General features: G+C 42.3%; 1 protein-coding gene across 4 annotated transcripts; it reads right to left on the bottom strand.

The window, feature by feature from the left end:
* Window positions 1-11,226, bottom strand: LOC139368538 (nuclear envelope integral membrane protein 1-like). Of its 4 annotated transcripts, none has more exons than XM_071107546.1 (10): window positions 11,089-11,226; window positions 10,382-10,503; window positions 3,071-3,290; window positions 2,901-2,973; window positions 2,506-2,599; window positions 2,205-2,319; window positions 1,826-2,051; window positions 1,570-1,746; window positions 1,192-1,377; window positions 1-938 (listed from the first exon to the last, which is right to left on the bottom strand). In XM_071107546.1, the coding sequence occupies exons 1-9, from the start codon at window positions 11,180-11,182 to the stop codon at window positions 1,194-1,196; spliced, it is 1,305 nt and encodes a 434-aa protein (XP_070963647.1). In that variant the 5' UTR covers window positions 11,183-11,226; the 3' UTR covers window positions 1-938; window positions 1,192-1,193. The 4 variants fall into 4 exon arrangements, with proteins under 4 accessions (XP_070963647.1, XP_070963648.1, XP_070963651.1 ...); XM_071107547.1 differs by having other exon boundaries at window positions 1-1,118; window positions 11,089-11,208; XM_071107550.1 differs by having other exon boundaries at window positions 1-1,118; window positions 1,859-2,051; window positions 11,089-11,208.
* Between the last annotated feature and the right edge of the window lie 4,011 nt (window positions 11,227-15,237).

The following is a 15,237-nucleotide window of genomic DNA, read 5'->3' as shown; positions in this document are numbered from 1 at the left end:
TACACTTACACATTACTGTTTTTATTCCCGTACATTTTTAAAATGATATAAATTCAGGCTCAAAATACCAATGCTTTAAAACATCATGCTTTAAATACCAAAATATGAATTTCTTTCCAAACAGATGTCAGTTTGCCTTTTTTTGTGTTTTTTTAACTTGTCAGCTATGAATTGCTCCCCGTTTACATTGGCACGTGTTTGATGACACAATTTTTTTTTAACGTAAAATCAACAATAATACCAAAGATAACAAATGTCAAAAAAATGACCTTGCAGTTAAGACCAAGATAAAGTTGTGACATTCCTCCAAGAAAATAAAATACCCCATTCTTAGTGGTCATAAACCTTTACTTACTGACCAATACATTTCTCAGATTAATTCAAACACAGGACTCAATTCTAATTTGAGAAACACTACAGTCTCATTTCTCAAGTCAGAATCTGGCTCTGTGTCGATAACCAAAACAGGTGGTTGCCATAAGCAATCTACACTGAGTATACAAAACATCAGGAACACCTGCTCTTTCCATGACTGACTGACCAGGAGAAAGCTATGACCCCTTCTTAATGTCACTTGTTAAATCCACTTCAATCAGTGTAGATGAAGGGGAGAAAACAGGTAACTTTTTTTTATTTTTAAGCCTTGAGACAATTGAAACATGAATTGTGTGTGTATGTGTGCCATTCAGAGGGTGAATGGGCAAGACAAAAATGTAAGTTCCTTGGAATGGGGTATAGGCGCACCGATTTGAGTGTGTCAAGAACTGCAACGCTGCTGGGTTTTTTAAGCTGAACAGTTTTCCGTGTGTATCAAGAATGGTCCACCACCCAAAGGACATCCAGCCCACTTGACACAACTGTGGGAAGCATTGGAGTCAACATGGGCCAGCACCATTGTGGAACGCTTTCAACACCTTGTAGAGTCCACTGAGGCTGTTCTGTGGGCAAAAGGGGGAGCAACTCAATATTAAGAAGGTGTTACTAATGTTTTGTACACTCAGTGTACAATATGTCTGCCGCAACCTGGATGCCAGACATTAGCTCACAGGCCTAGCAATGGCCAGATTCCACCATCTCCATGGCGATTCATGAGCACCTGTCTTATGGTTGGAGGAGAGCTGTAGGGATAGAAAGCCAGTCAGCACTATGCTCCATTAACCTTGCTACAGGAAAATAACCACATCTATTTACCTTCACAAGTCTCTGTCTTTCCATCCAAGGTCTTCTTTTTTCAAATCATTCATCATATTCTCCTCATCATCATCTTCCTCATCCGTGTCAAAGAAATCATCCTCAAAGAACGATCCATATTCCTGCGCGTGCACAGAAACCTCATTCGATATCAGGTGAGGTGATCCCTCCACAAAATCGGCAAACCTATGGATCACAACATCAAGCTTTTGAACAACACTGATCATATGTTTAGTTCAAACCAGGAATGGGAAAGAGACAGTTCGGTGACTAGTAATAGACCTAAAAAGACTATAAGTCACCCTGGGACCAAAATCTAGCTTTTCAGGCTAGCAGTACATACATTTCAGTAAGTATTTCAATGCTACTGACTGTCACCTTTTTGGGGACGCAAGTCGAGAGACGGTCTTCCATTTGCTGAAGTCTGGACTGCTGCAGTACTTCCTCAGCTCCTCCAGGGCATGCTGCGTCTCCACCTCCCCCTGTTTCTGGAACTCCTCTTCAGTCAGCAGCCGACGAGGCTCTGGCTTCCAGCGCAGAGTTGGCGTGACTTTGCTGCACAATGAGAATTCGAACATTATTAAAAATGCCAATAAACACGAATAAAGGAATCATTAGAGTTATAAAAAACTACCGCCAAGCCAGAAGAATCAATGAAATGGAATACTCCAGGTTCTTAGAGCAGAAGGCAGCCACGATGATGGCCAACGCCACTTGCTGAACCTGGATCCCACTGTAGATCAGTAGCAGGCCAAACAACTGCAGTGTCCAGGACAGGATATTTATACTCCTTTCCTCCACAAGAGGGCCATGACGATAGCACACGGCAAAACTGATAAACCCAACCACTGCAGCATAACCTAAAGTACACAGAAACAATTCATTCAACTGTTCCTACTACAAACATGGAGCAATGGTTGTGAAATTATCATTCCAGATACAAAAAGTTTGAGCGATAAACAAGGCACTTCCCAGAGTTTGTTGCGATTGTGTTTATTACAATCGATACCTACCAAAAGCCACGTGCCAGTGCTCTCTCAGAATCATCTGCAGGTTCCTGAACACAAGCTGGATGATGTAAATGGAAAAGGACCAGCCACCAACTATTACCATGTAAAATGGGCTTTTCTGAGAAAAGAAAATGAAGATTATGGGGCATGAAATCTAAACATATATTTTCATGACTCTCGCATGATACAAATCAGAAAGGTCTCCCAAATATGAACTCAGGGTACACCCAGACTTTTTGCTTTGTTCAAATCAAAATGTGTTAGTAGTGGGTGAGGCCTTGATATAGAAGACTTGACTTCTTACCTTGGGCAGAAAGCGTGCCATGATGAAGATGAGGATGATAAGGGAGGCAATCATACCTGTGCTCATGCCAGCAGAGTAATAGAATACCTGACTCCTGTTAGACAAAAAAAAAAGCACATCAATCATCCTAGATGCAGGAAGTAGGGGTGCTGCAGCACCAGCTGATAAATCAGAAATAAATAATAATCCACATTGTGAGAAAAAAATGGTGTTCACTGGGCCTTTATTACTCCTGTATGAGCGGACAAAAATTGTCCTCAGCAGCGCGGCAAGAATAAATTCTCTACAGCCCCACCCCTAAATATCTTCCCGCAGCCATTACAATCATAAAGGCGAGATTATCAGGATCATGTCATTAAAAGAGGGTAAAATGTGAACACAATTAATTTAGTTACCTGCTGAGTGAGTCTGCAAAGATGAATAACAGCACTCCAGCCAGGAATGTCACAAACATGTAAATGTCAAATTCTGCAGGAGTAAAGCAGAGACAGCAAAGACTCCACATGAAATCAATATGTAATAGGCTCGTAACTAACAATGACACCCCACCTTTCCTTTAACTTACTTCGTATGGGCATTACAGTGTATTGTGCTCCAAGGTTGATGGGGTCGATCTTGAAGCAGGTCTTTGGGCTGAACAGGCTGATGCTGATGGTGGTTTCATTGGTCTGCTCAAGCATTAGGTACTGCACAAGACCCCAGACACTGAAGTGTTCTAGTTCCTGCAGCTTCTCCTCATCCTCCACAACAGTCACCTTCAGCTGTTTCGAGCTCCATACTCGAATCTGTCGGCAATAAGACAAGTATTAGTTACACACAAATATAAAACAGTGCATTTTGGAAAGTATTCAGACCCCTTGACCTTTTCCACGTTACGTTACAGCCTCATTCTAAAATGGATTAAATTAAAACAAATCCTCAGCAATCTACACACAACACCCCATAAATGACAAAGCAAAAAAGTGTAAATTATTTTTTTAAACGAATTAAAACTTAAAATAGAAATACCTTATTTACATACAGTACCAGTAAAATGTTTGGACACACCTACTCATTCCAAGGTATTTCTTATGTTTTACTATTTTCGACATTGTGGAATAATAGTGAAGACATTAAAACTATGAAATAACACATACATACATCATGTAGTAACCAAAAAAAGTGTTAAACAAATCAAAATATTTTAGATTTCAGATTCTTTAAAGTAGCCACCCTTCGCCTTGATGACCAGTTTTGCACACTCTTGGCATTCTCTCAACGATTCTCTTCATGAGGTAAACATCTGGAATGCATTGCACTTAAAAGGTGTGCCTTGTTAAAAGTTGTGGAATTCCCTTTCGTCTTAATGTGTTTGAGCAAATCAGTTGTCTTGTGACAAGATAGGGGTGGTATACAGAAGATAATATGACTTGGCCTTTTACCAAATAGGGCTATGGCAAGAACAGCTCAAATAAGCAGAGAGAAATGACAGTCCATTACTTTAAGACATGAAGGCCAGTCAATCTGGACTATTTCAAGAACTTTGAAAGTTTCTTCAAGCGCAGTCGCAAAAGCCATCAAGCACTACAGAGTTCAAGTAATAGACACATCTCAACATTAGTTAAATAAAAGGTTTAAAAAAATAGGAGACTGCATGAATCAGGCCTCCTTGGTCGAATTGCTGCAAAGAAACCACTACTAAAGGGCACCAATAAGAAGAAAAGACTTCCTTGGGCCAAGAAACACAAGCAATGGACATTAGACCGGTGGAAATCTGTAATTTGGTCTGATGAGTCCAAATTTTAGATTCCAACTGCCGTGTCTTTGTGAGACACAGAGTAGGTAAACGGATGACCTCCGCATGTGTGGTTCCCACCGTGAAGCAAGGAGGTGGTGTGATGTTGTGGGGGTGCTTTGCTGGTGACACTGTCTGATATATTTAGACTTCAAGGGCACACTTAACCAGCATGGCTACCACAGAATGCTGCAGCGACACGCCATCCCAACTGGTTTGCTCATAGTGGGACTATCATTTGTTTTTATACAGGACAATGACCCAACACACCTCCAGGCTGTGTAAGGGCTATTTGACCAAGAAGGAGAGTGATGGAGTTCTGCATCAGATGACCTGGCCTCCACAATCACCCGACCTCAACCCAATTGAGATGGTTTGGGATGAGTTGGACCGCAGAGTGAAGGAAAAGCAGCCAACAAGTGCTCAGCATATGTGGGAACTCCAAGACTGTTAGGAAAGCGTTCCAGGTGAAACTAGTTGAGAGAATGCCAAGAGTGTGCAAAGCTGTCATCAAGTCAAAGGGTGGCTACTTTGAAGAATCAAAATCTGTGTTTAACCCTTTTTTGGTTACTAAATTATTCCATATGTCTTATTTCATAATTGTGATGTCTTCACTATTATTCTACAAAGTAGAAAATAGTAAAACCCTTGAATGAGTAGGTGTGTCCAAACTTCTGACTGGTACTGTAAGTATTCAGATACTTCGCTATGAAATTGAGCTCAGGTGCATCCTGTTTCCATTGATCATCCTTGAGATGTTTCTACAACTTGTTTGGAGTCCACCTGCGGTAAATTCAATTGATTGGTTATGATTTGGAAAGGCACACAACTGACTATATAAGGTCCCACAGTTGACAGTGCATGTCAGAGCAAAAGCCAGGCCATGAGGTTGTAAGAATTGTCCGTAGAGTGCTGAGACAGGATTATGTTGATGCACAGATCTGGGGAAGGGTACCAAAACATTTCTGCAGCATTGAAGGTCCTCATGAACACAGTGGCCTCCATAATTATTACATAGAAGAAGTTTGGAACCAGCAAGACTCTTCCTAGAGCTGGCCACCCGGCCAAACTGAGCAATCGAAGGAGATGAACAAGAACCCGATGGTCACTGACAGAGCTCTAGAGTTCTTCTGTGGAGATGGGAGAACCTTCCAGTAGGACATCAATCTCTGCAGCACTCGGGCCTTTTTTGGTAGAGTGGCCAGACGGAAGCCACTCCTCAGTAAAAAGGCACATGACAGCCCGCTTGGAGTTTGCCAAAAGGCACCTAAAGGACTCTCAGACCATGAGAAACAAGATTCTCTGGTGTGATGAAACCAAGATGGAACACTGAATGCCAAGTGTCACGTCTGGAGGAAACCTGGAACCATCCCTATGGTGAAGCATGGCGGTGGCAGAATCATGCTGTCGGGATGTTTTTCAGCGGCAAGGACTGGGAGACTAGTAAGGATCGAGTGAAGGATGAACAGAGCAAAGTACAGAGAGATCCTTGATGAAAACCTGCTCCAGACCTTGGACTGGGGCGAAGGTTCACCTTCCAACAGGACAACTACCCTAAGCACACAGCCAAGACAACACAGGAGTGGCTTCGGTACAAGTCTCTGAATGTCCTTGAGTGGCCCTGCCAGATCCCGGACATAAACCTGATCGAACATCTCTGGAAACCTGAAAATAAACATCCTCTCACTGTCAACTACGTTTACTTTCAACTTAACATGTGTAAATATTTGTATGAACTTAACATGTTTCAACAACAGACAAACTGAACAAGTTCCACAGACATGTGACTAACAGAAATTAACAAAGGGGGGGTCAAAATCAAAAGTAACAGTCTAAACAGTCTAATCTCCTCATGGACTGCACCAGATTTGCCAGTTCTTGCTGTGAGATGTTACCCCATTTTTCCACCAAGGCACCTGCAAGTTCCCAGACATTTCTGGAGGGAATGGCCCTAGCCCTCACCCTCCGATCCAACAGGTTCCAATTATGCTCAATGGGATTGCGATCCGGGCTCTTCGCTGGCCATGGCAGAAAACTGACTGTCTTGCAGAAAATCATGCACAGAACGAGCAGTATGGCATTGTCATGCTGGAGGGATGTCAGGATGAGCCTGCAGGAAGGGTACCACATGAGGGAGGTGGATGTCTTCCCTGTAACGCACAGCGTTGAGATTGCTTGCAATGACAACAAGCTCAGTCCGATGATGCCGTGACACACCGCCCCAGACCATGACGGACTCTCCACCTCCAAATCAAACCAGCTCCAGAGTACAGGCCTCGCTCATTCCTTCGACGATAAACACGACTCCGACCATTACCCCTGGTGAAACAAAACCGCGACTCGTCAGTGAAGAGCACTTCTTTCCAGTCCTGTCTGGTCCAGCGATGGGTGGGTTTGTGCCCATAGGCGACGTTGTTGCCGGTGATGTCTGGTGAGGATCTGCATTACAATAGGCCTACAAGCCCTCAGTCCAGCCTCTCTCAGCCTATTGCGGACAGTCTGAGCACTGATGGAGGGATTGTGCGTTCCTGGTGTAACTCAGGCAGTTGTTGTCGCCATCCTGTACCTGTCCCGCAGGTGTGATGTTCGGATGTACCGATCCTGTGCAGGTGTTGATACACATAGTCTGCCACTGCGAGGACGATCAGCTGTCCGTCCTGTCTCCCTGTAGCGCTGTCTCACAGTATGGACATTGCAATTTATTGCCCTGGCCACATCTGCGGTCCTCATGCCTCCTTGCAGCATGCCTAAGGCACATTCACACACATGAGCAGGGACCCTAGGCATCTTTCTTTTGGTGTTTTTCAGAGTCAGTAGAAAGGCCTCTATAGTGTCCTAAGTTTTCATAACTGTGACCTTAATTGCCTACCGTCTGTAAGCTGTTAATGTCTTAACGACCGTTCCAACGGTGCATATTCATTAATTGTTCATGGTTCATTAAAACAAGCATGAGAAACAGTGTTTAAACCCTTTACAATGAAGATCTGTGAAGTTATTTGTATTGTTACGAATTATCTTTGAACGACAGGGTCCTGAAAAATGACCTTTTTTTGCTGAGTATAGCTGTGCAGTAACGATCTCCAGCCAACCTGATAGAGCTTGAAAGGATCTGCAGAGAAGAATGGGAGAAACTCCTCAAATACAGGTATGCCAAGCTTGTAGCGTCATACCCAAGAAGACGCAAGGCTGTAATTGCTGCCAAAGTTGTTTCAACAAAGTGCTGAGTAAAGGGTCTGAATACTTATGTAAATGTAATACTTCAGTTATACATTTTTTTTAATAAATTACCACAAATTTCTAAGAACCTGTTTTTGCTTGTCATTATGGAGTATTGTGTATAGATTGATGATGGGGAAAAAAACGATATAATCAATTTTAGAATACAGCTGTGACCTAACAAAATCTGGAAAAAGTCAAGGGGTCTGAATACTTCCCAAAGGCATTTTCTGTTAAAGCAAGGCACCACAGGCTGAAATGAAATGTCCATTAGTATTCTCAAAAAGTAAACAAAAATGTAAACTTGATGAAAATGTTTTTTTCTTCCTTGGATTATCATATAACCGTCAACATTTTTATTAATTTCAATATCTTTAAAATGGACATACATCAATAATTTCGAAGCTCAGTACATTAAATTACACCCAATTTCAAAGCCCATTTCATAGTGTTACAAACTGGACTATATTTAGTAACTTAATTTGAAGATATGGTGATTGGGTATAAATAGGGGTTTGGCAAACTACATTTCCCGAATGTTAGACTCTTGCCACACACCAACTCATTTTCTCAGCTTCAGAAGTATCTGCATTCACCACATTTTGTGTGGTATCCTTAGATACAGTTTAAGTTGGAAGTTTACATACACTTAGGTTGGAGTCATTAAAACATATTTTTCAACCACACAAATTTCTACTATAGTTTTGGCAAGTCAGTTAGGACATCTACTTTGTGCATGACACAATTAATTTTTCCAACAATTGTTACAAACAGATTATTTCACTTATAATTCACTATATCACAATTCCAGTGGGTCAGAAGTTTACATACACTAAGTTGACTGTGCCTTTAAACAGCTTGGAAAATTCCAGAAAATTATGTCATGGCATTAGAAGCTTCTGATAGGCTAATTGACATAATTTGAGTCAACTGGAGGTGTACGTGTGGATGTATTTCAAGGCCTACCTTCAAACTCAGTGCCTCTTTGCTTGACATCATGGGAAAAATCAAAAGAAATCAGCCAAGACCTCAGAAAACAAATTGTAGACCTCCACAAGTCTGGTTCATCCTTGGGAGGAATTTACAACTGCCTGAAGGTACCACGTTCATCTGAACAAACAATAGTACGCAAGTATAAACACCATGGGACCACGCAGCCGTCATACCGCTCAGGAAGTAAACGCGTTCTGTCTCCTAGAGATGGAACATTCTTTGATGCGAAAAGTGCAAATCAATCCCAGAACAACAGCAAAGGACCTTGTGAAGATGCTGGAGGAAACAGGTACAAAAGTGTCTATATCCACAGTAAAACTAGTCCTATATCGACACAACCTGAAAGACCGCTCAACAAGGAAGAAGCCACTGCTCCAAAACCGCAATACAAAAGCCAGACTACGGTTTGAAACTGCACATGGGGACAAAGATCATACTTTTTGGAGACATGTCCTCTGGTCTGATGAAACAAAAATAGAACTGTTTGGCCATTAATGACCATTGTTATGTTTGGAGGAAAAAGGGGGAGGCTTGCGAGCCGAAGAACACCATCCCAACCGTGATGCACAGGGGTGGCAGCATCATGTTGTGGGGGTGCTTTGCTGCAAGAGGGACTGGTGCACTTCACAAAATAGATGGCATAATGAGGATGGAAAATGATGTGGATATATTGAAGCAACATCAGCCAGGAAGTTAAAGCTTGGTCGCAAATGGGTTTTCCAAATGGGCAATGACCACAAGCTTACTTCCAAAGTTGTGGCAAAACGGCTTAAGGACAAAGTCAAGGTATTGGGAGTGGCCATCACAAAGCCCTGACCTCAATCCTATAGAAAATTTGTGGGCAGAACTATAAAAGCTTGTGCGAGCAAGGAGGCCTACAAACCTGACTCAGTTACACCAGCTCTGTGGAGGAGGAATGGGCCAAATTTCACCCAACTTATTGTGGGAAGCTTGTGGAAGACTACCCGAAACGTTTGACCCAAGTTAAACAATTTAAAGGCAAAGCTACCAAATACTAATTGAGTTTATGTAAACTTCTGACCCACTGGGAATGTGATGAAAGAAATAAAAGCTGAAATAAATAACTCTTTGCTATTATTCTGACATTTCACATTCTTAAAATAAAGTGATGATCCTGAATTTTTACTAGGACTAAATGTCAGGAATTGTGAAAAACTGGGTTTAAATGTATTTGGCTAAGGTGTATGTAAACTTCCGACTTCAACTGTATATTCTCCAGAATTGCCCAGAGAAAATTGATATGTTGTCCATTTTTTATTCTACATCACATTTTCTTAGCAAACTTTTTTTTTGTTGTCGTTAGTATTTTACAGATAGAAAGATGAAAACAAGTATTTATCCACAATGTGCTCTGGACACGTCCAGTCCTGGAATGTCTAAACAAAATTAAAATATCATCCAGTGTCCATAAAAATGTAATAGCGCAATATGCAAATATTCACATATTTAATGAGATATCAACATATTTGCATATTTTAAAGGGATATTTTGGAATTTTGACAACGAGGCCCTTTATTTACTTCCCTAGGGTCAGATTAATTTGTGGATACCATTATTACGTCTGTCTGCAGTACGAAGGAAGCTCGAGGTAGTTTCACAAGCCAATACTAACTAGTGTTAGCACAATGACTGGAGGTCTATGGGTATCTACTTCTTCATTGCGCTGACGCTAGTTAGCAATTTCCTTCAAACCGCCATCAGAGACATAAATGGTATCCTCAAGTTCAACTGACTCTGGGGACGTAGATAAAGGGCCTCCTTGCCAAAATCTTGAAGTATCCCTTTAATCAAATATTTCAGAAAAGTTAAATATACAACAATGAAGTTGGCAAGAGCACAAACAGATTTGGGACTAGACTACTTTTCTCTTACCTGGATTCTTGTCCATGTTTCCTTCCAACCTGGAACAATTGGGTTGAGATAGCAGAAGTGACTCGACCCTGTTCTGTCAGACTCCTGGCCATCTTTGATATTGATTATGTTGATATTACTTCCTGTGAAAATTGCAAGTTGTGAGGGCACGGACTGAATTTACCAGCAAACTTCTGTATGCTTTGCACAATCTGCTAGCAAGCCAACTAAAGTCAAGCTGGACATTGGCTTTCATGACAGGATTTAGCTAGTAGCTACATATCTACTAATTTATGTAACGTAAGTGAGACACCAGAAACAGACCACGATTTAAGTATTTGGCTAACGTTAGCTGACTTGGTTATAGCTAACGTTAGCTAAGCAAGTAACGTTAAAGGTTGTGGAATGTGGACTCGGAGGGTTGCAGCAGCTGGCTAGCTAAAGTCTGGTACTAGTTTAACTTTCCATTTTAATCACTTAGCTAGCTAGAATATATATATATATAATCCAATGACTAAGAAGGAAGGGTCTAATCTCACCTGGATACTGACAGAATAGCTAACGTTAGTTCGCTAGCTATAACGTTAGTTCACCTGGCTGGACCAGTTAAAACGTTTGCTAAATTTGCTCGATAGCTTGCCTCATCGCAAACAAAAAGTTAACATCACAAATTTCAAATTGGCTATCAATTCCCCGCCTCAAATGACCTAGCTAGCTATATACTATACCTGAGGTTTGGTGTAAACCTAATATACACAAAAACACAATTAGCAAAACTATTTTGGAGAGGGGTCCATTTTTCCATTTCATGTATCCCGCCATGACAGAAGTCTACACCGAAACCACGTGGTTCTTGTTACAGAAACAACTACCCAATCACATAAGAGGTAAACTGTTCCGATACATTCAAGATGTGAATGTTTATGAATTTGTAGAAATTATGCGAAAATAAGACATTATGGGCACAGATAGAACAAATCTTGATTATAAGTATATTTGTTATGGGGGTATATTTTTCTACTCTGACTATAGATGACCAATAAATCACACCTTGGTTTGCGGAAGAAAAAAATCGAATGCGTTACAATCTACTTGAAAAGGTGCAATATTTCCTGTTCTGTCTTTCTACCACAGAGGACAGCCATCCGCTTACCTTAAAGGTAAAGTGGCTCGATTTTCAGTCAATTGCTGTAGGTTCTGTTTCGATATCACATACACCTCATCACCTTTTGCTGTTGTGAATTATTACACATTAAGGACTTTATTTTCTGCAATAGTGCTGACCGCTTGGTCCCTCAACGCAGATGGTTAACTACTATAGGAAGCCTAGGCAGAGAGCTCTGTAATTATTGCACAAATGTGTTTTTTCAACTTTTTATTTTGATAACAATTCGTTTTTATTGCATATATCTGGTGGTTTTGAGCCACGGATTTTCGGTTGACTGACAGGTTAAATATTTTTGGCTTGGCTAGCTAGTTAATGTTTTAGTTTTAAAAAATGCACCTAGAGGGACACATTACCAGCTTTTTTGTTTCACCTTGCTGCCAGTTCGTGATCCTTTAAGAACTTGATGAATACAGCAGTGCTGAGGCAGAGGGCTTGTAGTGAGGACGACTGGCTACTATTCTGAACTTTGTGTGGTGAGCTTTTTGGTGCCCAGAGCTGCTGAGGCATCAACCAAGTGGGGGCTACACAGAGTGGAAGCCCAGTGGTTATAAGACAGGCTGATTCCCAGACTTGCCCTCTACAAGATCATCAGCAGACTCCATCACCTTCGTCTACCATCCTCTGACCAGCTCCCTTCACTCAAGCCATGAACTGACCCTCTCCATCTTCAGAGGATTCAGCATTCAAAGACTTCGCCTCTCTTGGTTGACCTGTCATGATACTGTACATTGCTTGCTTGTTTTTTGCTCTTGAATCTTTTTGAGATTATATGAAAAGCTCTTCTTCATCTTCTTTTTTTACTTCTTCTTCTGTGGATTTTATACGGTGGTTGGCAACCAACTTTAAGGTGCATTACTGCCACCAACTGGACTGGAGTGTGGATCTAAATCTCCCTAAGGAAACGAAATACATCATTAAATACTACATCCCTTGAAGATTTTCCCAGCAGTTCACTTTATCCTGGTTCTTCAACCCCGTTACTCCACAAATCCAATAACATTTGCTCTCTTTCTCTCACATATTTCTGGCACTGAAATAGAACATGTTCCACTGCCTTCATCTTCTGACAATGATCACACCTCCCAGTCGGATGTTTCCCCACCCCTTTCAATGTACTATTAAGCCTTGTATGTCCAAGTCTCAGCCTTGTGACTACACTTTCCTCCCTTCTCTCTTGGCCTGAGGACCTCTCTGCCCCCTCCTTTTCCTGGATCTTATACAGGTGTCTTCCCTTACACACCCTGTTCCACAACTCTTGCCACTTATTTTTTAACCACTATTATTATTAATCCCTTGGTTTCTGCTTTACTGATTGACAGTTCCATCTCAACATTAGGATGTTTAAGAGCCTGCTTGGCAATAATATCCACTTCCTCGTTCCCCTCTACTCCCTATGAAAAGCTCTGTAGAAATTGTAATGTAGAAATGTAATAACTTATTATTATTATCACTGATTAGTCCATTATTAATGTAGGCCGCTCTGTGTAGTGTCGCTCTGTGGTACAGGAAGGCTATAGCTTTCCGCAGAGAAACACTGAGCACTACATGACTCAGAGATCCTCTGATATCATCCCCTATGTCACAGAGAACAGCACTATCTGTAGCTCGTAACAGAATTTGGTCTTGTTTCTCTTTGGTCTTTTCTAAATAGAAACTCTGTAGACATTGACTACAATATTGTCTGTGAGTAGGTTAATGTTGTTGAGCCTGTATAGTTTAATCTTAAATGAAAATAAAATGTTCACACTACAAGATTATCACCATGTGATATAGTGTGAATGCGACCAACTTATGAATCACCATGTGAACTCTTTCAGAATTGTGATCATGACTACGTCCCCTGGCCTTCGAAAACCTCATCCCCATGCAACACAGCTTTTGAGAGCTCTGATCAGCTCACTCCTATAGGTGCCTGCCCTGCCCTATATAATGGAGCTATATACGGGGAGCACCAGTACCAGATCAATGTGCAAAGGTACAAGGTATTTATGTACATGAAAGCAGGGAAAAGTAACAAGGCATCCAGATAGATAATAATAAGAGTAAAATAAAGAACAGTAGCAGCAGCAAATGATGATTGTAAAAGTGTGTGTGTGTGTGTGTTTGTTTGTGTTTTGTCGGGATGTGTGTTATGTGTGTGTGTATGTGTGTGCGTGTATGTAGTGTTTGAATATGTTAGGGATTTGTGTGAGAGTGACAGTGTAGTGTGTATATGGTGTGTGTATATAAAGTCTAGTGAGTGAGCGTAGGGTCAGTGCAGATAGTTTGGGTACCATTAATTGACTATTTAGCAGTCTGGCTATTTAACAGTTATGGCTTGTGGGTAGAAGCTGTCTCAGAGCCTGTTGGTCCTTGAGCCGATGCTCCGGTACCATTTTCCGGACGGTAGCAGAGTGAACAATCTATGGCTTGGGTGGCTGGAGTCTGGCAATTTTTCAGGCCTTCCTTTGACACTGCCTGCTATAGAGGTCATGGATGGCAGGGAGCTCGGCCCCAGTGATGTACTGGGCTGTCTGCACCACCCTTTGTTGTGCTTTGCGGTCAAGGGTGGTGCAATTGCCATAGCAAGCGGTGATGTAGCCAGCCAAGATGCTCTCGATGGTGGAGCTGTAGAACTGTTTGAGGACCCGAGGACCCATGGCAAATCTTTTCAGCCTCCTGAGGGGAAAGAGGTGCTGCCATGCCCTCTTCATGACTGTGTTGGTGTGTGTGGACCCATGTTAAGTCCTTAGTGATGTGGACGCCAAGGAACTTAAAGCTCTCGACTCGCTCTACAACAGCTCTGTCGATGTGGATGGGGTCGTGCTCTCCCCTCGTTCTGCTTATAGTCCATGATCAGGTCCTTGGTCTAACATGCTGACCACACCGCTCGTGTCGCTAGCGGTACACCTACACTGCTCTCGTGCCTTAGCGAGCATTTGCGTGGCCAGGCGCTAGAATATTTGTGATGCTCAATGCGCTGCAAGTCCTGCCTCTCCCATCTTCTCATTGTTTTTTTGGAGCATATACCCACTTGCCATCTGTAGGTGGGGGCGAAGTAACTATGTATAGGTAACAATCAAACAGCGAGTAGCAGCAGTGTACAAGGGGTGGGGGGGAGTGTCAATGTAAATTGTCCGGTGGTGATTTTTATGAATTGTTCAGCAGTCTAATGGCTTGGGGGTAAAAGCTGTTGAGGAGCCTTTTGGTCCAAGACTTGGCGCTCCGGTACCACTTGCCATGCGGTAGCAGAGGAGACAGTCTATAACTTTGGTGACTGGAGTTTCTGACAATTTTATGGGCTTTCCTCTGACACCGCCTATGATATAGGTCCTGGATGGCAGGAAGCTTGGCCCCAGTGATGTACTGGGCCGTTTGCACTACCCTCTGTAGTGCCTTACGGTCAGATGCCGAGCAGTTGCCATACCAGGCGGTGATGCAACCGGTCAGGATGCTCTCAATGGTGCAGCTGTAGAACCTTTTGAGGATCTGGGGTCCCATGCCAAATCTTGTCATGCCCTCTTCATGACTGTCTTGGTATGTTTGGATGATAGTGATGTTTGCATGATAGTACGTTGGTGATGTGGACACCAAGGAACTTGAAACTCTCGACCCGTTCCACTACAGCCCCGTCGATGTTAATGGGGGCCTGTTCAGCCCGCCTTTTCCTGTAGTCCACGATCAGCTCCTTTGTCTTGCTCACATTGAGGGAGAGGTTGTTGTCCTGGCA

The sequence above is a fragment of the Oncorhynchus clarkii genome, chromosome 16, assembly GCF_045791955.1.
Source record: "Oncorhynchus clarkii lewisi isolate Uvic-CL-2024 chromosome 16, UVic_Ocla_1.0, whole genome shotgun sequence".
Taxonomy (NCBI): domain Eukaryota; kingdom Metazoa; phylum Chordata; class Actinopteri; order Salmoniformes; family Salmonidae; genus Oncorhynchus; species Oncorhynchus clarkii.
This window is presented reverse-complemented; position numbering and strand designations above follow the sequence as displayed.